Source organism: Pteropus vampyrus, unplaced genomic scaffold (assembly GCF_000151845.1).
Source record: "Pteropus vampyrus isolate Shadow unplaced genomic scaffold, Pvam_2.0 Scaffold4, whole genome shotgun sequence".
NCBI classification, from domain to species: Eukaryota; Metazoa; Chordata; class Mammalia; order Chiroptera; family Pteropodidae; genus Pteropus; species Pteropus vampyrus.
Window position 1 is genome coordinate 15,914,284 of NW_011888785.1, and position 24,712 is coordinate 15,938,995.

Sequence of the window (24,712 nt, forward strand, 5' to 3'; positions counted from 1 at the left end):
GCCTAATATCCAAATATACAAAAAACTCATATGACTCAATAACATCAAAAAAACAAATGATCCCATCAAAAAATGGGCAGAGGACCTGAACAGACACTTCTCCCTAGAGGACATACAAATGGCCAACAAACATATGAAAAGATGCTCAACTTCGCTAGCTATTAGGGAAATGCAAATCAAAACCACAATGAGATACCATCTCACACCTGTTAGAATAGCTATAATGAACAGGACAAGCAAAAACAAATGTTGGAGTATTTATTCCAAAGACTTGAAAACCCATATCTGAAAAGATATTTGCACACCGATATTTGCACACCACTATTCACAGTGGCCAAGATATAGAAGCAACCGAAGTGTCCTATGATAGATGATTGGCTAAAGAAGCTGTGGTACATATATACAATGGAATATTACTCAGCCATAAGAAGAAATGAAATACTGCCATTTGAGACAACCTGGATGGACTTCAAGATAATCATGCTAAGTGAAATAAGCCAGACTGAAAAAGCTGAAAATCAGATGATATCACTTATATGTGGGATATAAACTTAAAAGCAACAAATGAGCAGGACAAACAAACAGAGACAAAGGGACATGTACTATGGACTAGTGGTTACCAGAGGGTAAGGGGTGAGGGAGAAGGGAAGCGATAGTCAGGGTAAAGAGAGTCAAATATAAAGAGGTTGGGGGAGGGTGAAGTGGGTAAAGGGGATCGAATACATGGTAGATGAAGGAAACTAGACTCTGGGTGGTAATAGAATATATAGATGGTAATAGAATAGACTCTATAGATGGTAATAGAATATATAGATGGTAATAGAATAGACTCTATTCTATTACCATCAGACTCTGGGTGGTAATAGAATATATAGATGGTAATAGAATAGACTCTGGGTGGTAATAGAATATATAGATGTCAAAGTATAATGTACATCTGAAAATTATGTAATTGTATTAACCAATGTTACCTGATAAACTTAAAAAAAAAAAGTTCATGAAAATTACAGTTCAAGTTCTAGCTGACTCACTGAATTGGAGCCATGTAACTAATGAGGTTAAGATCATCCACTCAAAGTTGAATATCAAACACCATATTGTACACCTTAAATATATATACAATTTTTAATTGCCAATTATACATCAATAAACTAAGGCAGGGAGGGAGAAAAAGAAAATGAGATGAATCAAAAAGAAAAAAGAAAAGAAACCCAAGTCAAAGTTGAAAAGCTAAGTTTACATTACTTAATGGCTATAGACTATGTCTCCAACTCCAGCTAGTCATTTCATAAATGCCATGCATACAAGTTCCTTGATCAAGAGGTATTAAATAATCAGATGAAATGAAATTGTATGCCCTACTATCATGTCATCTTCCTATACACGGCAAGCATATTTACCTGTCTTATCTCTCTCTATGTTGCCTGCGGCACTCCCCATTTTCTCCAAATAACTCTGCTCAAAGGTTATCAATAAAAATATTTCATGTAAATATGGCATTGTGGATATAAAATGTCCCTTCATCAAGTACTAAGAATATTTTTATTTAGTCTGATTTTTAAAATATATATATATATAATTGTATATATATTTATATTGAAAATTGTAGGTAAGTCACAGCATAAAATTATCTAATTCTTCTAGGCCTGAGTTCATATTTCAGTCCAATAAGTATAGTAGATACAGAAGTCAAGAAAATCAAGAACATTATGCACACACTGTATCTGTACACATAAAATTTCCTAAGTTCTAACTAAAACATAATCGGAATCTGAAATCCTTCTGAAAATAATTCATTAAAAGAATTCTCAATACTCACTTATTTCATATACACTTATTATGAAGAAAAGTATATTTTTACTGAAAAAACAGTAAAAAACCCCTAAGCTTTGCCAATTGTCTTTTGTATGCTAAACACCATACTAAATATCATCAAATAACCCTCACAACTATCCACTGAGGTAGATATTACTACCCTTGCAGTTTTATGGGTAAGGAAAACTGTGTTCCAGAGTTTAACTGATGTGCCCAAATTCAGCTCAAGGATGATGAAACTGAGATTTGAACACAGGTCTTTCTGGATCCAAAGCCTCTACTCCTTTATATCATCTTATTTCCCTACATACCAGAAAAATGTCATTGATATTTAGACAAAATACAAGATAAGTATGTGGCCTATGACTACAACTATGTAATTTTGAAATTTTAGAATACTTAAATGCAAACCAGAGCAGCCAAAATTAAGAAACTTTGCAAATCTGGCATTTGTAGTGAAGTAATAAAATATGTGTTACCAAAAAAGAAATTTCATTTTTTTTGGAGGGGGGGAATGTTACCAAAAGATAATTCCTTATGAGTTCCAATGTGGAAAGTATTATAGTGTGAGATTTATTCCTTGGTTTACATATCTGGTCTACTGATGATTCTCTTGCCTCCTGAAAAGGTGAACACAGCTGAGAAGGTTTCTGTAATTCTAGCTCAGCCAAACTAGTCTAACATCATTAAATGTGGCTAAAGCCTCAAAACTAGCCCAGAATACCATGGATTCAACAAGCATTCATCTTAGTGGTCTTGAGGAGACATCAAACATTTCATAAACTGTCTAGATTTTTCTACTATTTTCTACTGACATAGTGAATATGTAAGATTCTCAAACTATAAATGCAGGCCCAACATATATAATATTACAAGAGTTATTCAAATCAGGCCAAATCTGTCAAAAATTATTTCATAATTACTATTTTTTTAATGTAATCTCTAAGTTACTTTTTAAAAACTATACTTCAGGTTAGTCATTTTGGTTCTTGTGACCTGCATTAAAAAGAAAAAGTTAAAGGATATGTCACATAGTAAAGAGAAGTATTTTTCCTGAAACTTTTATGTAAAAAATATGTATACGTATACATTTATTCATGTACACATTTTCATGTATGTAACTAAATATATAAACATACAAAATCACACACATATATATGTAAAATACATTTCTTATTGTTGAACCATAATCAACATGTTCTAACTTTTTTTATCTGTAGGACTTATGTTTAAATACTATTTGTACCTTACTCTGAAGCACATCATATTTAGTAGATATCACAGATATATAGTTTTAATACATTTTTCTGGATCTCACAATTCCCATCAGGTTTAAAATTTAAAAGTTTAGTCAGAAAGCATCTATTGTAACAAGAATCTCCAATATTATTAAATTTTCATAAAGAGAACCTGAAAGTCACAATCTTTTTAATGTCTTTGGCTTTCGAATCTGTATTAATAAAAATTAAATTTTACTTTTTTATCCCAAAGTGAGAAAATAGGTATATAAATTTTAACCAGATTTCGAAGGCATGTATGAGATGGTCTGATCTGTAGCCACCTGGCTTATAAAAAATTCACTTTGGGGTAAAGAAAAAAATGCACTTTGTGGAATACTTGGTTGCCCCAAAAGGCATAGGAAATTCAAAAACCAAAGTATCTGAAACTTTCAATCAAAAGACAAGCTATAAGAATTAAGGCATTATAGAAAGAGAAAAGCAGTGTTTTCATATACAAGCCCCAAATTTAAGGTCACAAGGGCAGGCTGTGATTTTAAATTAAGATACTTCCCACAGAAGCAAATTTATGTAGTCTAAATTGGGCACCAATTTATTTATTTAATATTAGTTATTTATTTTCCTAACCAGATTACTGTAAGTATATTCTCAGCCTTTAAACACATTAAACTTCTGAGGTGGCAAAGTTTTTACTCTCATTAGCAATCCAAAACAATAATATGCTCATTTAAGAACATGAAGTTTATTTGTTTCTATTAGAAACCTATAATACATCAAAACTTATGGAATACATTGAATTACTGAACCATTCAGAGTAAAGAATAGTTTTTCATGTCCTCACATTTGGACCAAAAAAATGACAATCATATCTAAGAGAGTAAGAAAAAGATAAAATGACATATAATTATTATTAACACATAAAAAGGGTTTTTTGCTAAAGTGGCCAATGTCTACATTAGCTTTTATCACCTAAATTTAAAAAATCTCTATTTCGATATTAATTTCAATAAATAAATTTATATAAGTAACTAGAATTTAAGCATTCGTAAAAAGCATTACTCAATATGAAATAGCCTATATTATGAAATGTTTACTCTAATAAACATGGATACCTTATAATGATCAAGTATCCTAGAAACTCAGTATCAAACACTCCTAGAAACTAAAACAAGGCCTTTATCTAATTAAAGACCAAGCTATTCATACATATTTAAGACCTTGGTTAATAATCTGAAAAAAATATATATCAGAAAAACAATCTTCAGGTTTTCCAGGTCACTTATATCACATTATATTATGCTATATCTTGTTATATTTATAAAAATACAGAAGCATGTGAGTTACAAGAAATAAAGTACTAATAATCAATAATAATTTCAAAAATAATACAAAATGTCAATCATAGTATTATTTATTCTTACCTCTGAACTATAATCATCTGCGGTGGTTGAAATTTCACTTTCCGGCTAAAACAAAAGTAAAAACCAATTACATTAAGGTCTTTTCCCCCTGCTAAATATTATACTTTATTAAACCCTTACCACTGGTATTTATGATAGAAAACACATATAAATATTACAGAAAAACAGTAAAACATTATTCAAATCTTAAAAAATTTCACTCTGATTATGAATGACTAAACAGCACATCTAACATTTAACACTAGGCATTTTTTTAAATATAAAAGAATCAAGAAATACTTTCAGGATGTGAACTGTATGTTTTCACTCATATGTGGGATATAAAACAAAAAGCAACAAATGAAATATACAAAGAAACAATAAACAGACTCATAGACAATATAATGGTGGTTACCAGAAGGGAAGGCGGTGGGGGGAGGACAAAGAGAGTAAAGGAGGTCAGACACAAGGTGATGGAAGGAGACTGGACTTCGGGTGGGGAGAGCACAATAGAGTAAACAGATTTTGTATTATAAAGTTGTATGCCTGAAATTTATATAATGTTATTAACTAATATTACTACAATAAATTTAATTAAAAATGTTTTTCTTATAGGCAAAAAAAAACCAAAGAAATACTTTTACACAAGGTTTTGTATAGACTACAAATCATTTGCAAGACAAATGCACCAATTAAGATATCATCCCTAATCTTGTATCTCTTTTAAATAATAATAATAAAAAAAAGTCCTAAAATGTTACTAGCAAAAGAGTTCAATTTCTCAAAAAGAAGAATCATAAGTCTTGATGCTGGAAAATTAATAACAATTTGAAAACAACCACCTATGTCATACACATTTGCAACCTCCGAAACACTTTCCAAGACATTCTTGCATCATCCTTACATCCCTGGGATTTGGGTTATGAAGTGAATAGCTTTTCCAAGCTGCCTCAGCTTCGAAGTACTTTACTAGAAAGAATCAAGGAAGGAAACCTAAATTTTCACTGCTTTCACTCTTCTCCCTCTTATCTAAGAATCTCATTAACAAGAGAGAAAAGAGACTCAGATATTTCGTCTTTTCATTCAACCAACATGAACCATCACTGTCTCTGTTCTCATCTATACTTACGGAAATTTTATTCATCATTCAAGACCAGGTTCTAAGTCTATCTCCTTTATCATACAGTAACTAATGCCAGGAATAGAAATAAGCCTTATTGCTATTCTAAAATTCTGTTGCAGTGGTTCCTAACTCATGTGGTCCTCTTTTAAATCTAAACTATTTTCATGGCAGAAGCCCTCATGGTTCATTTGCTTATTACTTTTAAAACACCAGCTGACTAAATGCTTGTTGTATACTAAAAATTGTGGTACTGATGGAAAATTGGTGAATAAGACATTCTTTGCACCTGAAATGCTAAAACACTAGTAGAAAATGTTGATTTATTATGCCTAAAAACATAAAAACACATCTTTAAACCAATTCAAGCACCAGAGTGTCATATTATATTTTTAAAAGGTCCAGATTTCAATAGAAAATTACAAGAAAAATGGAAGTATGGCCCATACATAAGAAAAATAGCAGTAGAAATCATCTCTGAGGAAACACAGGTATTGAATTTAATAGACAAAGATTTTAAATTAGCTATTTTAAATATAGTTAAATAAGTGAAGAAAATCTCTAAAAAACTAAAGAAAATTATAAAAATAATTCCTCACCAAATAGAAAATATCAATAGAGAAATAATGTATAAAAGAACCAAAAAAGAAATTCTGGAGTTAAAAGTAAAATAACAAATGAAAAATTCACTAGAGGGGCTTAACAGCAAATCTACGGATGACAAAGAAAGAATCAACGAACTTTAATATCGTTTAATTGAAAGTATCCAGTCTGAGAAAAAGAAAATAAATGAAGGAAAATGAACAGAACATCAGAGATCTGTACAATATTAAACACAGTAACATATGCATAATGAGACCCAGAAGAGAGAAGAGAAAGGGCAGAAAGAATATTTGAAGATATAATGACTGAAACCTTCCTATATTAATGAAAAACATTAATCTACATATCCGAGATCTCAACAAACTCTAAGTAGTAAAAACTCAAACAGATACTCTTATGATGAATACAGCAAATCTCTACTGACATCTGTGACCTCTTGAATAAAGTTCAAAACCCTATATATCTAAATCTTTCTGCTTCCACATTAATATGCCAAGGCACAGTCCAAATTATAATCATCATTTGCCTTGTCCAACACGCTTCTAAGCGTTTCATCATTTTTTATTCCTAAGCTTAGCTGACGGTTCCACCACCCCTCCCACCATCACAATCTACTCCTAACTTCTCTTTCATCTCCTTATTCTGAAAAATTATATAACTATGGGGAGGAAGAAAATTAGCATTTATTGAGGACTTTCTATGGGCCAGGTGCAATATCCTGCCCATCACCGTTACCACTGTCCCATCCCTGTCACTTAGTGATCCATTTAAAAATAAACTACCTATGGTTTCCAAGTCGAATCACATTTTTCATGTCTTTGAGAATGCTGTTTCTTTGACACTGAGATTGCCTCCCCTACTTTTTGCCTCTAGCTAACTCTAACTTATACTTCAAAGCTCAGTTCTATTATCTCTTCCAGGAAGCTTCCCAAATAACCACAAAGGGTGATTTGGGCATTGCCCCAAATAATAATACTCTAGGGTACCATGTGCACTGTTGTTAGCATAGCTCTAATCAGAGTACATGGCCTAGCTTACATTTGCTGTCCCCACTAGACTGGCTTTCCTAATGGGTAGACTGTCATAGTTACCTTTGTATCCTTGGTGCTCAGTCCTGGGTATATTATAGTTGCTCGATAAATGTTTGTTGACTCAAGCTCACAAAAATCGCACAGGGCACTGGGTATTGTCATCACGACAACTTTCCACTTAGAATTTTAATGTTTAAAATCTGGAGGAATACTTACTTCAACAGAGAAGACCTGGTCATGTTTGGTTACTTCTCCACTGTGCAGAGTTTTCACTGATGTGGATTCAGGAGTCATGACTGATCCTTCTCTCTGAGAACTATTCATGGACATCTCATCACTCTGTAATTGCTCAATATTTAAAGCATGATATGCTGACATATCATGTTTACTACTTGAAGTTTTCTTCTTTTTTTTCTGCTTCTTAGAAGGATTCTGCCCATCAGACTGAGCTTTCCTCTGTCGAAACTGGGCAAGCTACATTAAAAAAGAAATAGTCATTACTGTCAAAGGTAATTTTTCTTTATTACCACTAAGGAAAACAGTAGCTTTGGAGTCACTTTTTAAAAAAGATTAAAACCATCACAAAAATGCTGACAAAATAAAGATAACTTTTACAGTCTTTAATATAAGAATGACTATAGAGTTGCAAAGAAATTAAGTATTTCTGAATGAATGCTATTCAAATATGGAGAAGAACTAAAAAATGTCATGTCTAAAGAAATAAAAGTAGCCCAGAGTTGGGCAGAATAAGGAAAAACAGGCCCTCTCACTCACTGTTTGGTGAGAGTGTAAACTCTGGATGTGAGATTATACGAAAACATAAGAGCTATAAATGCATTTGCTTTGTGGAATTTCTGGGGCTTCTACTAACTTATAGCAAATATAATTAATCGGTGCAAAAAGATTTAACTATATAAATGATCACTGCAGCCTTAGAAATATAACTAGTTATAAATGATTTCAATAGCAAACAATACTGCTTCCCATCCCTTAATTATCACAATTTTTGCCATTATCTTAGTGCCACCTATACTTACCATTTATCTAACCTGTCTTAATTAATGTGCATTTCTTATTTAAATTTATTTTAAAAAGAGACTTTCTATCTCTGAAATAAATTAAAAGCTAGTCCTATGATTTCTTTTTAAAAAATAGTAAACAGAAATGAATAAAATGAAAAATAAAAGTACATTATTAAAATGTTAGATATTACTGCTGAAGGTTATAAAAAAACAGGCAAGTGTTAGAGGGGTATACAGGATATATGAGCATCAAATAGATTTTTGGCTTGTCATAAGCAGATGAATTTAAAAGAAACCTAAAAAAATAAACTTACAGTATTATTCAATGTTATTTAATACTGGATTAAGTATAACCTAAAATATCTGTCACCACTTAAAATGAGAAGAACTCATTATATACTTTGGGAAACACTGGATTAACTAAATTAAAATAATAATGTGAACCATTATGAATTATAAATATATTTACGACACAGTAGTAGGTATAAAATAATATTGCAATGTATTCTTTTTCTCAATAAAAGGAAAATTATGTGTATCTCTTTTAACAAAAACAAGGCAGGCCTCAGGCTCACGGCCTTCAACAATTCATCCTAAACTAGTTTTATTTTTAATAACATTAAAATTATATACATAGGCATAAATTCTAGAAAAATATAACCATAATAACTTTGGTATATCTATGGATTTGAGATTACAGGTATTTTTCCTTACATTCATTTGAAATTTCCTTTATGTGATAAATTTTCATAATTTTATATGAAGCAACTATGAACCACCGATTCCTAAATTTAATTTGAGCTCTTGATCATTCTGAGAAAAAAATCACAACAGGTGCAAGACCTTTGTGACTTAAAAAGAGAAAACATACTACCAATATATTAATTATGTAACTATTAATTAGATCAATTACAAAAAATAGTAAATTTCTTTATGGTACAAAGTATTAAAGCAATCTTAACAATGATGTTGATATCATTAACTATCAAAATATGTGATAAATATCAGAGCCTATGAAACAACATATAGCATGTTTTATTCTTTGTCTGCTATAGATAAATAAAAGTATTTAGTGTTTACTTAATAAGGATGTCTAATTTGTAAGTCAGAACTATCTAATCACTGACCTTGTAAAATATAAATATATACCATTTAAATTTTTACCCAGTTATTTAGCAATTAGCCACTTATTCTACCTCTCCTTAAGGAACAGATGCAAGACCAGTTGCCTATTTGTGCACTAATAAGCTGCTGGAATGCACTTAAACTACTTTGGAGGACAGCAGATTCTTTCTTAAAAATAAATCAACTGAAATACCAATCTATATTATCTGCAAATAGAATCAATAGTCTTGGCACATCTTTTTAAAAGATCCCTCAGAGAGAATGCAAAACCAAGAAAAATATTAATAATGACATTCTTGATATTTATGCTCAATTTCAAAAAACTTCTTAAAATTCCATGTTGTCTGCATTAGAAAATGTATTCAGACAGCAGAGCATATCAGGACAAAGATGAAGATTTTCTTTAAAATGTCAACTGTTAGGTTATATATAATTTATGTTTAATATTTACTTATATGTACAAATGCATAACAAAGGAGAAAACTAACATTGCATTATAAAAAGTTTAATGGAAAAAAAAAACCCTGTCTGAGATGACAATATCCATTACAAAATGAAACCAAATGAAAAAGTCAGTAACAGATAGATATAGAATAAAAATTGGAATGGTTCCACTACAGTATTCAGAACAAACCACTTCTAAGGCATAAAATTACCAAGACATTGTTTTAGACCTATTACTGAGTATAATGAAGTAATATTTTTTCAGAACAATTAACCAGAAGGTAAACTCAATGAAGGTGAATTTTTGTTCACTACCATATATTCAAAGGCTTGAACAGTACTTAATAAATGCATATTGAGTGAAAAACAGATAACTTATCTTTTAAAGTCACCACTAAACAATCATTTTAAGCACTGTTCCACAGAACCTGAGAATTAAGATGATGCAATAGGCATATCTAATTCTACTATATAAAAAAGCTTCATAGTCTCAGAATTAAAATTAACAATTAAATGAATTAAAACACAAAAATAATCTCTCTTGCCATAATCCCTCTCTTCCACCCCACCCCTTAACCCCCAAAACAGGAGAAAATTAAATTCTCAAAAATAATGCCCACAATAACTTTTTAGCAAGAGTTCTGTTTTATAAAAATGTGAGAGCAGGAACAAGATCATACAAGTCTAATTTCTTATAGCTATCTGAACTATTTTTATTTTAAATCTGAAAAATAGCAAGCTGACAGATAAGCAAATATCAGAAACTACTCAGCTAATCATTTGATACTGAAATGATATGCTTTAAATTACTGGGAAAACATTTAGTCTAAAACATGCTGAAAATTCAGACTACAGCCATCTGTGTTTGTCATTTGGAAGCCAATTATAAAAATGTTAACATATGTAGTCATGGTAATAGTTGTAAGATTTACTGGAAAGATATTATGTCCATATACACTTGTCTTTCAAAATTGATTCAGATCTCAAATATCTTACCCAACTAGAGAGTGAATAAACAATAAACTAAAAAAAATGACTGGTAATTTATTCCTTAAACTCAATACTTCTAACTTCATAAATGATTATTCTCAATTAAACAAGGACTTCTAAAAATGTTATATAAAAACATGCCAAGTTTTTATGTCACTTCAAAAATATTACTAATTGGAATCTGTTTTGTTTATTGAGTGTTCATTGAGTGTTTACTATGTGCCAAGCCCTGTGCTACTACACAGGAGTTAACATGTATGGTCCTACTTGTAGGATGTTTTAGTCTAGGCCAGCCTATTACTTCACTGAATTGTGAGAAACAAATAATATGAAAGCTAGTGTACAACTCAGTAAACTTGGTAGTCCCATACATCTTTAAGAATGTGGTATGGAGAACCTCTAGTCTTAATTTCCTTAAAGAGGGCTTCCTGGTTGTAGAGTTTTATATCTGTGAAGGAAATAATTTGGCATATGGCAGGTATTAATTGGTTCATTTAGTTAGAAATATTTACTGACTACCTATCATGTGTCGAGCTCAGTGCTAAAGGCAGGGCAGGTGGCGAGATACAAACCTTACTCCTATGAATTATAATTCAGGTAAGAAGAACATGTTAAACAAATATAGATAAACATAAATATTTCATTTCAAGAGATAAAAAATGCTTTGAAGAAAGAGTATAGGTACTAAAGAGCATACAAGGGCAAGACTTAATTTGGATGGGGATGTAGGGAGAGGTCAGGAACTAGTGAGAAAAGAATGTGGAAGCTGAGATTTGAAGACAAACTTGAGTTACTTGTCCAAGATCATAATCAGTAAGTGGCAAAATAGAATAGAACAAGAACATCTGATTCCAAATCCAGTATTCTCTTTCCAGCATACCAACTTGTGTGCCATGCATTCTGAGCTTTCTTTCATTTGCCATTATATTTCAAATCCTAGAACACTAAGTTTAAAGCACCAATTAAATCACCAAACCAACACTTTTTTGACAATACTGGGGGAAAAAACACATACACAACAATACACACACATATCCTAAAGAGAACATTATAAAATATCTTTAAATGTTATCTAATCTCTCCAGTTTTCAAAGATAGCTAAAAGTAGAGCTATTTTCTATCTTTTTGCTGTAGAAAATTTAAGAAATCCTAATTAATTTTAATTATGGCGACCATTTGTACTTGTCAGTGCTGTCTTTAAACCTTTCTAATATTCCTTAATGACTGTTGCACAACAATGCTGTACAAACTACTACAGCAAAACTCCAGGGGCCTAACTACGGGAACAAAGAGACTACAATAGTTGACCCAAAGCCAGTTTGTACTTAGTTAAGTAGGGCAACTGAAGCAAAAAAGACAAAAGCAACATTTTGTGCTTTAAAGCATATTTTTCAACAATGGCACAAAGACACAAACTGTTGAAAAATAACAGTGCAAAATAAACCTGAGGAAATCAGATATGGAAAAGATCACAGGACTTTATATTATTAAGTCTTCAGTCCTATTTATATCCTATAATCTCATTCAATACCAATTTTTTCTTAAATAAAAGTTTTGGAACATCTTCATGCATAAGTAGAAAACCAATTCTGTAGCCTCAGGAATCCTCTTATTTTCACATATTTTAACACATTTCATTGTCTGGCACATAGTAGGCACAAGTATCTGTTGAATGAAGATAATGTTTCAAAAAGAATATGGATTACATATCATAGGGTACTAGACTGTTGTGTCTACAGACTCTGAGAAGCTAGTTATGTGACACTAGAGAAGCCACTTTACCCAGCAGAACTCAGCTTCTTCAACGGTGCAATGAAGAGGTAGGTTTGAAGGGTTTTTTAAGATTTAAGAGCTTTTTTTTTTTTTTTGGAGAATTTTCTTTCAGTTCCCTTTCCTTTCTCCTCTCCCTACTTTTACTTAATATAAAGGAGAAAAACTAGAATTCTACATAATAAAAAAATATTTTTTTAAAAAAAGTATTGCTTGAAAAAAGTTTTCAATAAACAGTATCTATTACTAAGTGATTTCAAATGAAAAAAGATATAGAATAAAAGTCAAAAGATTACATTATAGTGTTCAGAACAAATCACTTCTAAGTACATAAAATTATCAAAATACTGTTTTAGGCTCTTATTACTAAAGTCAAATTATTATTTCAGAACAAATAATGAGAAGGTAAGTTCCAAGAGGGATGGAATTTTTAATTAAAATCAAAGCCTATACTCTAAGTCTAGAACAGTGCCTGCACATAGGTTCTCAATAAAGAGTTGTTGAATTAAAAAAAGATAATTTTTTTTACAGAATAGAGACACTAATAAGCAATAATTTTAGACATTATTCCTCAGAACTTCAGGATATCTGAGGTTTCCCAAAAAATAAAATTAAAAAAAAAAAAAATCCTAAGATGATATATCAGGTCCATGGTTACATTACTGCATAACCAATGCAGTATCATGTAGCTGGCAAAAATAATACTTTAAAAAATTTACGGGAAAAAATGCTCTCAACATAAAGTTGGAGGAAAAAAGAGGTCAAAACTGCAAATAAGATTATGATGCAAGTTAAGTTTAAAAATATATTACACATAGAAACAAAGGATCAATAAACTGTTAATAGTGATTGCTTGTGGATTATGAGACTATAGGTGATTGTTTTCGTCTTTGAAAGATCTTTACTTCCTCCTTCCTCACAGATCTTTAAAGAATATTTGCTAGTAAAATTACCACAGGCCCACATGTTTATATCACTATTTTTAAAAGGATATAATACATCTATACATCTACTAAAAATTTCATCCCAAAGGACAGAAATAAGGCAAAAGCCCCAGGAATATGCTATCCTGGGACCTGGCCTCTTTCATCAGCTTCTCCTGACACCTTTACCACACCTCATAAGTGTAACTGCCAACACTGACAGGTCATTACACTTCAACGTTCAGACGCTACCTACCTCTGTTTCATTTCACTGTCGCCTCAGTTCTTGCTAACAACGGTAGGAAGAATGGCACTTTGCCCAAACTTTATCATTGTTCCAAATGGTTTTTCAGTTACCCATGAGGCCCAACTCTACTTCTCTTACCTTCCTTTGAAATTTCTCAGTCTTTACAATCACCCTCTGTTATCGCTCCCTAACTTAACTAATCTCAGTTTTTCTGGGAACAAAAGAGGCTTACTAGAATTAGAGTGTTTACATTTAGCTATTTTAATCAAGTAAATATTTTATATTAAAAAACATAATTTTACTGCTTCATCTGTTTAGCAACAATGTAAAACTGCCACCTGGTGGCAGCATACCTATCTGAATATGGGATGTATTTTTTGGAAAGGAATAACCTCTTCAAAGGTTAGACATGCCAAATATACATTCTTTAACAGTTTTCTGCCACTTTCATGATAAAATTCATAACTTTAAATGACACATATGGCTCCTCATGATCTGATCCTAGTCTATTTCTCCAATCTAATTGTCTGCTATGTAGCTTAATCCTCTTTGCTCCAGCATGACAAGGAGGAGGAGGATGGCCAATACTTCTTGAACAATTTTTACAATTTGACAAAGTACTGAATGCTTTATATGTATTAGCTGAATCCTGACGACAACCCTGAAGCTGGTACTATTACTGTCCTCATTTTTTAGATGGGGAACAGAAGTACAGAAAGGTTAAGTAACTTGCTTATGGTCACGAAGGAAATAAATGGCAAAGGAAGGATGTGATCCCAGATGGTCTGGTCTAGTCAAAGCTCATAACCATAATTATACTGCTTTTCACATACACACAAAAACTTTTAAAAAGTAGGTAGCATTCACCACCTATTCCTGATTCTCATTCCCCGTCCCACAGTAATCTGACTTCTCATTTTTGACAACCGGCCACTCTTCCTTATTTGAAACTGTCTTCCCTTAGTTTCACAGACATCATCATCTTCTAGCTTTGTAGATAGTGAGTGTCTCAGTATCCTTTGCAGTCTCCTTCCCCACCTGCCTTTTAAACATGGGTGTTTCCAAAAGATTCAATTCTCAGTCTGCATCCCACTCAGTCTTCTTCCTGAGTAAACTCCCATTCCCAGAGTATCAGCTAGTACCTGTCAATCAAATATTTGTCTATAGCATGAGCTTCTGTCTTAAGCTCCAGACTCAAATTCAATTTTACACTGGACCATTCCTCTAGAATGTCCCATAGACATCTCTGACTCAACATATCCAACATTCATTTTTATCTTACTCAAATATTTGCTTCCCTCCAAATATATCCATGTTTCCTAGATCGAAGACCAATTTCATTGAAGCTCTCCTTTCTCCACAAATTTGTCCATGTTTCCTATCTCAGAGACTAGCATCTACATCCCATCAGTTGTTTGAGTCAGAAAGCTGGAGTTACCTCTTGTCTTAGTCTGTTTGGAATACTATAACAAAATACCATAGCCTGGGTGGTGTATAAACAATGGAAATTTATTTCTCACAGTTCCGAAAGTTAGAAGTACAAGATCAGGGTGCCAGCCGATTTGGTAACTGGTGAGAGCCCACTTTCTAACACATAGATAGCCATGTTTTTGCTATAACCTCACATGGTGAATGGGGCAAGGGATCTCTCTTTTAGAAGGGCAATAATCTCATTCATCAGTGCTCTGCCCTCATGATCCTCATAATTACCTCCCAAATGGCCCATTTCCTAATATCATCACCTGAGGGGTGAGGATTTCAACATATGAATTTTGGAGGGACACAAACACTCAGACCATAGCATCCCTCTTATCCTTTACAACCAATTACCAAGGCCTCTCAATTCCACCTGCTGAACACTGATCAAGGATAAAAGAGCTAGTATAGGGTTGAACTTAAGAACACAATCTCTTGTATCAGACTGGGTTTGAATCCTTGCTCTGCCTCTACAACTTTGTGCAAATTACTTAAACTCTTGGCTTTCTCACCTATAAAATAGGGATAGCAACACTATATGCAGCTCTTAGAATAGTAACAAAGATTAAATAAGACAATAAAATGTAAAACCCTTAGCATAGTGCCTAGCGTTTGAAAGTGCTCAAAAATTGGCAGCTACTATTATTAATTGCATATCTTTTTTCTTCTGCTCTCAACCTTCCTATTGTCCAAGTGAGAGACCATAAAGTAGGAACAGATGTGTGGATAAATCAAGACACATCAGCAGAATGTGGTGATTGGTTGGATCTGAAAGGTAAGAGAGTGAGTCAGGGAAACCAAAGAGAAGGGCGGTAATGTGGACCTGATTTTACAGGGTGGTGGTGTTAGAATAGGAAGAAAGGCTGAGTATGAGACAAATTCTGAATAAAATAATTAGAGATTGGATTATAAGTATGCAGGATATAAGAAAATAATTACAGAATAATTTAAAGGATTTTATTTCCAACTGAGATGCTTTCTAAATAGGTATAAACTCCTGAGCCTCGAAAATATGATGGCACATTAGACAGAAAAGTGAAAACTAGAACATTAAAAATTTTAAATCCAAAGACTGTAGAGTCATCTGTCATAAGATTAAAACCTTGAGACCTATTAAAATTACTAATATTGTATTTCACCCTTTGAATTAAAAATTTTTTTTTCTCAACTAAAAAGTCTGAAATTCTCTTCTTTCTACTCTATTATAAAAATTGCTATTGAAGTGGAAAAGTAAAGAGTTCTCTTTTGAAGGGAAATCACTGAGTAGAAATGCTCAGACATGTATTTTCATTACAAAAGGAATTTATAGACATTAAAAATCAAATATGAGTTTGGCAATACTATAAAAGATTTTACAAACAAATATTTCCAATATTTTAAGTTGTTTATGAATAGAAACTAGTTTTCTAACTTTTGGCCCAAACCCATTCTTTTATATATAAACTTCCAGCAGATATTTGGTAATGCAATCTTTACACATTTTCTACTACCCTTGCCCTTTAGAGCATCTACTTATTTATCTGACTTAAGAAATTGACATATATATATACAGTCATCAGACCATAAATGTTGTGGTAATTAACTGAGATCACTGACCCATATCCACTGTAACTGCCTGCATCTCCCTCATACACTTTCATATATTAACTTTCATATATTAAATTCTTGATAAATATGAAGAACTAATATTTTTACAGTTTCCATCTTCCCTGGGGAAAAAATAAGGCAACATCAACTGAAATAAAAGTGATACCCTTGAGGAATAAATATAGCCTAATCACAGAAGCCACAGGAAGGCTCCTTAGTAAATAAAGAATTTTACAGTGTGTTCAGTATCAAGAAATAGAAGTAAAGAAGTTCTAGATTGTATATTCCATTAGTTTCTCAAAGATCTGTAAACCGAGAACCTATTTAATGAATACAATTTATCAATTCAAATCTTTATAGATTAGGGTTTTAAATAGTAAGTTTAGTGTAGTTCTTACTAGTCAAAATAATAACTTTTGGGGCTTTAAGCATTGATGACTTAAAATGATAAAGAAGACTTGAGGCTTTAAGAAATTATCTCTTAAAAGGAAATAAAAAAGTTAGACTTACAGAAAAATGTTTAGACCACATAAAAAATCTCAGTGAATAACAAACCACAATAAGAATCATAACCCTGATGGCAACTGAAAACAAATACTACACTGTTCATGAACAAAGAGGATAAGGGAATTTTTCATGGTACAAAACACTCTACAGAGTTATATAAATAACCCAGGCAAAACTACCTCTGAAACAATGCTAAATTTTTAAATAGGATTAAATACATGTGCAAAGATTTATGCAGCATACCTAGACAAGCATTAAGAATCCTAAGTAATATTGTGGTGACCACTACTATGAAAACACTAAAAATAAAAGGGGGGAGTCAATATGACAACAAAAAAAATACTATCTTACAATTGTGAATATCCATATAGATCTATTGTGTTCACATAAGAAAATGACAGGTCTTTTTGCTACTGAAGAAGTATTTTTTCCCTCACACAGTGAAAATGGACTCGTAATGGCAGAGCCAAAAACCCAACAGGTGCCCCTTGGACCAACTGCATGCACTTGTAAAACAGCTGGCCATGGAATGGAATGACTCGCTGGCCCACACAGAAATCAAACTTTAGCATGATGCTCTAATCAACTCACCAAGAACCTGTTATTCGAAAGAAGCAACAGTTTACATTTTGGCAGAGCCCAGAGGCCTAAAAAAAGATGAAATATAATCCTACTGGAGTTGTGTATTTCTCTCAGTCTGCCCCTATCTCTCACCTGCCTAAGCGCATGTGTTCTCACTCTCTTTGTATATAGGGATATATATAATATAAATATAATAAATAACAACAATATATAAAGGAAATTAGTAACAATCCAATTAAAAAATGGGCAAAGGACTTGAACAGATATTATCCAAAGACAGACAAAAGGCCAACAAATACATGAAAAGCGACTCATTAGAAAATTACAAACCAAAACCACAATGAAATACCACTTCCCACCCACTAGAATGGCTATGATTAAAAAATAAATAAATGAATGAATAAATAAGTAAATAAAATGGAAAACAAGTGTTGGGTGGATATGTAGAAACTGGAATTCTCATACAGTGCCGGTGGGAATGTAAAATGGTATAGCCACTATGGAAAAAGTTTGGTGGTTCCTCAAAAAAACATGGAATTATCATATAATCCAGCAATTCTACTCATATATATATATATATATATATATATATATACACACCCAAGAAATGAAAACAGGTACTCAAGTATTTATATACAAATATTCATAGCAGCACTATTCGAAATAGCTAAAAGGTAGAAACAACTCAAATGCCCATCAATGGATTAATAAACAAAATATGGTATATACATATAATGGAATATTATTCAACCATAAAAGAAAATCGAGTACTGATATATACTACAACACTGATGAACCTCAGAAAACATTATCCTAAGTGAAAAAAACAGACGACGCTAAGGGTCAAATATATGATTTCATTTACATACAATATCTAGAATAGGTTAAACCATAGAAACAGAAAGTAGATTAGTGGTTGCTATGGGGAGGAGAGAATGAAGAGTATCTGCTTAATGGTACAGTGTTTCATTCTGGATGATAAGAATGTTTTGGAATTATCAGAAGTGATGATTGCATAACGTTGTATATATATATACTCAATGCCACTGAATTGTTCATTGTAAAGACAGTTAATTTCTGTTACATGAATTTCATCTTAACTAAAAAAAAGCAAAGCTTTTTTATATCTAGCATCAGAAGAACTCAAAAAGCTCTCAATCATCTCATGTATTCTTTAAAACACCTGTTAAGATTCACATACTGTGACAGGACTGTTCCCACACATAATAAGGCACAAAATTTGTGTTCACTGAAAAATATGCTTGCTACGTAAAAGTCCATTGCGGTTGTAGGCGTTCAAAATGTCAGTAGAACAAATAAGCAAATAAATAAGCAAAAGTCCTAATGCCTTTTCTAGTATGCCAAACAGCAGTATTATAAACACAGACACACAGACACACACAGACACACACACACACACACACACACGTACAGTGCTAAACTAGCTTTATAAACTTTTTAAAATTCTGAAGTTTTTCCAAATAAAAGTTTATAAAGAGATGCTCGTCAATAAAATAAGATGCCTAATTTCAATTTTAGTGGAATCTCATTGAGAAATAAATATAAATCATGTTCCTTATCATTAATGCTTAACGATTTACCACGAGAACTTTTTCTAGCTTCCGCATTAGAAATTTATTTATATTTCAATAATTAGTAGTCTATAATAAATATTTTGTAGTCGTAGTTTAGCTCTTACTACAAAATTTTTATGTATAAAAAAGGTGTTTTGTTTTAAAATAATTTTTGCCCCAATTTTGTCATATTCCAGTAACGTGGATATAGCCAATCTTTTCCACTTCCTCTTTTCCATGTGCTCATTCAACTTTGAGTTTCACTGACAGGATGCCATAGACCTCCTTGGTAAGTCTTTCTTCATTCAACCTTTTGGCTCTTTTACCCAATCACTTCCCTATTCCTGTCCCTGAAATTTCTTGGATTTGCCTTAGAAACCTTTCTTCAATACTTCAAGAAGCCTGTTCTGCCCATTCCTTCCATCATATTATCTCTCATAAAGCTCATAAAGCTCAATCTAAAACTCATGTTTTGTTTTTTCCAACAAAGCCTGAAGATCCTGAATTTGTTTCTTGAGTCACAAAAAACGCACCACTGTTGCAATAAATGTTGACAAATGTTGTGTTCACTTTGAAAGCTAGGTAAGCTATGTCACATATAAGAATAAAAGATCAGAAGGTTTAAAAGAAACAGAGGTGAAGTGAAGAGCAACTTTCAGAGTGGTGGAGCAGTGTATCTGAAATATGCAAAGGACAATTTTGCACCATAACTACCTTTGTCTATCAGAGTGGAAACTAGTTGAAAGGTCCTGCTATCAATAACCTATTATACAGCTTGCAAAAAGCACTATTCTTTTTGCATAAAATTGGCACTATTTTTCAAACTGAAAATGCTCATTTAACAAATAAAAATCATATAGTTACTACTTACTAAGAGCAACAGGCAAAAATTTTAATAATTATTCATCAAATAATATAAATTAAATAAATGCTGACTACCTGGTGCAAAACTTTGGTTTTACTGAATTCTGCTACATTTGAATATTAGGATATTATAAAGCACAAAATAAAATATTAAAAAGTATACCTAATGTGAATTTATGGGAGTAAGAATTTTATACTAAATACACACTGTCCTCTAATTTTGTTTGCTAATATTACATTACTTTGTTTACATAATACTATAAATAATTTTACTTGGAAAAAATGAAGTCTTTTAAAGTGGAGTTAAATAGTTTGGTTCAACACAAAGCAGCCTGTGTCGTGCAGTCCCTGTCAGCACCTAGTAAAGAGGGTTAATCCAGCTCTGAAAATATTTACTTAATAATGTAGTAATGTCTCACATCTCCATGGGTCAGGATTCTTGCAACACCAACACTGAGGAAGTAGCTGACAGCAAACCAAAAAACCAACAAGTTACAGAAAAACTAAACTGTCATAAAGCCTATTATTCACCAGGCTCCATTGGCCCTTGATTTTTACAAACTATTTTATCTACCTCAGTTACTGGGTTCTCTAGCCACAGCAAACCTAAAACAGTATGTTAGGGGAAGAGGCAGATGAGAAGCAAGGTAAGATAAGCATATTAATGGCAATGAGAACTGACAGCAAGAAAAATCGATAAAAATTACAAAAACAGAAAGATCTATAAATGTCTAGTACATAGAATCCCAACTATATAATACAAGCAGCACTGGAATAAGAATTAGAGTTCCAAGACTACAACAAAGTGGTGGCCCTTACGAAACCTAGTTATTCTGTGCCTCATCTTCTTGTTCTGTATACTGATCATACAACATAATATGTTCTTCGACAACAAGCTTTTGTTTTTAAAAATAGTATTTAAACATTTTTTATTGATCATAAAAGAAATACATTGCAGAGAATTTGGAAGATACTAAAAGTGGCATAGAAAATTTAAATTGTCCATAATCCACCACCCAGAGATAACCATCATATTTACATCTTGGTGGATTTTTTTTTTTTAGGTGTCTTCATATATAAATATGTACATTTGCTTTTTGGGGTGACATTTTTATTAACCTGGCATTATTTGTGGGCATTTTCCCAATTCAAGAAGTCTCCGTAGATTTTAATGGTTACATATACCAAAATTTATTCAGCTATTATTATAGATTTTGTTTGGCATAAAATACTTTATAAAGTATACTATACTATAAACATGACAAATCATAAAAAATGATCATTTATAAGGTCTAGATATAGAAAGGTAAAATTTTCAGTGAACAGTTTACCAAAAACCAAGAAAAAAATTTAAAAGTTGTGATTTGTAAACTATGTTATCAAATACAATGCTTAAGTCCAATGAACAAATAAGACATAGAGAACCAAGTATCTGAATAAGTTTTGGAAATGATCATTTTAATGACTTCTGATGTCAGCCATAAGAAACTTCAAATTAAGAGAAGACTGGATTCTTGTTATTTACAACATGCTAGTAAAGCAGCATCCAGTGAGGACTCATAGTCACTCTGCTCATTCATTCACTGAGCAAATATCTATTGAGTACTTACTATCTGATAAGCATTTTGCTAGGCTGAATTAACACCAATACTAAGAACCTTTTTTGTCAAAATCTTTACTCATTTTAACAAATGAAAGAACTCACCCAAAATCCTACTGTACCTACTCTATCATTGTACTTATTACCCAGTGTCTGTCTCTTCCACTAAACTGTGAGCAACTTGAGAACAGAGACTGTCTGTCACCACCTCTCAATTTCCACCTTGTGGTTACAAAACAGGAGTTCAATATAGGTTTGCTGAATGACTTTACATTTATAATCCAAAAATTTAAGTCCTAAAGCACAAGTTTATACAAGTGAAATAATATATACACTACTTTTGATGATGCTGTTTTATTTCTATTTTCCTTGTTCCTATCAGTCTTCACATTCTTAATGGCTACATAATAGTCCATCACACTTATATAATATAGTTTAGAAAACAATTCACCTAATATTGTCTTTGAAGGCTGTTTCCACTGTTTTTATAATGTATAGCTAATGTCCCAGTAAAAATACCTTGCCTTAGAAGTCTCAGATTTATTTCTGACTGGAAAATTCAGGCTCAACTCTAGAGAACTATAATCTTTTACAGAAAAAGTGAATGTTAAAGAGATTTTTTACTCCATTGGCAGAATATGAAAGACAAAACACACACACACACACACACACAGAAACTAGAATTCTCTTTTGCCAAATCGAAGCAGTTAAAATGAACCTCCCATGATGAAATGTGTTGTCCAAAGTAAACTGTTTTGTAGGACTGCTTCACACATATTTAGGAAAGATACTTCTGGGGGCAAACAGTAAAAATTCTGAGGCAACAGATAAACATAATGTCTAATTAGAACGTCAATGCTTTGGGAAGAAGGTGCACACCTTACCTACACTTTCTTGGATTCAGAGCTTGCTCAGATTCCCAGGTTGCAGAAATGTAAGCAACTGTGGGCTTCTGAAGATGCCTTGATTCCCCTTTCTCTCCATTTATAGATCCTAAAGTAATATTATCTACTTGATAACATACAAGCACTTAAGCCTTTACTTTAGAAGGAGCTTATGGGAAAACCAACTATCTTTTAGAAATATGAAGCTAGTTTATATACATATAAATGACTATGTATACAAACTATGTATTTTATGTATATAAGTTGTGTTGAGCATCTACTACTGTGTCTCTGCAGTATGGCCCTTCAATGATTATTGAAATCATAGACCAGGTCTCCTTTGTTTGTTTATTCATTTTGAAGGAGAAGAAGAGAAAAAAACAGTGAACTATATTATAATTTAATTATGGTCCAAATGTGATTGCTAACAATCATCTCTAATAAAATGGTTCAAATGTAATCTATAAAAAGTAACTTTATTATAGGGAGGACGGGGGCCTTTGAAGCTAGACAAAAGATATTCTGGAATACGTAATTTTAAAAAAATGCTATTTATATTTTGTCTGTCAGAATTTTCGTGAAACCCAGTGAATACCTGTGTATAATTTTGTATTGTTTGCTTTACAGTTTTTTTATACACATGAGGACTCACCAAGACATACATAACGATTCAATTATTTAAAGCAGGAATTCTATAGGTTTGCTTAGACTATGGAACCTCTGCTCCCCAGAAGTTTCATTCACATACTACATTAACATTCCACACAATACAAAAGCGCATGCCATGACAAAGACCATCAAATACAAACATAGAAAGCCATGTTTCTAAAACCGCTCTTAACGCGAAGTTCACAGCTGGCACTTGTGGCACTCAAACCAATGCTAAGACAGCTGTCATAGGCCAATCACACACCCAAGAGCGAGAGCATGCCACCTAAGAAAGCCAAGTTCACGATCGACGTACAAATCCCCCACCGAATAAAGAAAAGCCCTAAATCCCCACCCTGAAAAGCACAATGACTGCACTACCCATAAAACTCCCTAAAAAAGTGAAAGGTTCGAGATTTGGAGCTATAAATATCAGTTTATAACAACACAATAAAAAAAAAAGGTTTTACTCCTTTCATGAGAAAGGAGCCACACCACCCAATCATTACGGGAAGTATTGTGTGCTAGGTAGTAACACCAGGCTTTTACGATTGGAAAGGAAAAGGGCGAGGGGAAAATGCAGCCCCTGCAGCACCTCGCTCCCAGGCAGCGCACCCGGGCCGCTCGATCTCCGCTTCCCAGGCCCCCATTCACCCCTTCCCAGCCACCGCCTCCCACTGCGGGCCCTGCAGCCTCCCGCTGTTACCTTCGCTTTGCCAGCCTCCAGCTTCTTCTTTCTTTCTTCGTCCTCCATGGCCTCTGCGGGGAAGGCTGGGGGAAGACAGAGAAAGGGTCGGGATAGGAAGGAAAGGTCGGTTCGGACGGAAGTGCGACCGCAAGCTCTGCGGCCCCAGGAGCAGGGCCGGCCAGGCGCTCCCCCGCCCGGACTGGAACCAGTCTCTGCGCTCACTGGCTGACCGTCCTCCGCCGCACGGGCAGGGCCGTCACCGCCGCCGCCATCTTCGTCTCCACGTAAACACACGGCAGGGCGGGAGCCGGGGATTGGGGCGGGAGGGGGAACGCGGGCCCGCGCAGCCGCCGCGAGCCGGCCGCGCCGGGCAGGTGCGCCCGCGACCCGGCCCCGCCCCCGCCGGCCCCGGAGCCGCCGCGCGGCCGATCACGACCCGGCGGGGACCTGGCTCCCACGAGCGAAAAGCTGGCGCGTTAGAACACCCTTCCCCGGGGCCGAACGCTCCACGGGGAGCGGCCTGGCCGAGGAGGTGGGAGAAGGGGGTGTGCCAGGGGCGCCCGTCGGACCCCCA

The 24,712-nt window shown here is 33.5% G+C and overlaps 1 protein-coding gene across 1 annotated transcript in view; it reads right to left on the reverse strand.

Annotated features, from left to right (window-relative positions):
* AKAP9 (A-kinase anchoring protein 9) overlaps positions 1-24,449 on the reverse strand; it is a 152,363-nt gene extending 127,914 nt beyond the window's left edge. The window contains exons 1-3 of the mRNA XM_023532572.1: positions 24,157-24,449; positions 7,424-7,681; positions 4,475-4,519 (exon numbers count right to left, since the gene is read on the reverse strand). Coding sequence (XP_023388340.1) covers positions 4,475-4,519; positions 7,424-7,681; positions 24,157-24,204 — 351 coding nt within the window. The 5' untranslated portion in view covers positions 24,205-24,449. The remainder of the gene's footprint in view (positions 1-4,474; positions 4,520-7,423; positions 7,682-24,156) is intronic.
* Between the last annotated feature and the right edge of the window lie 263 nt (positions 24,450-24,712).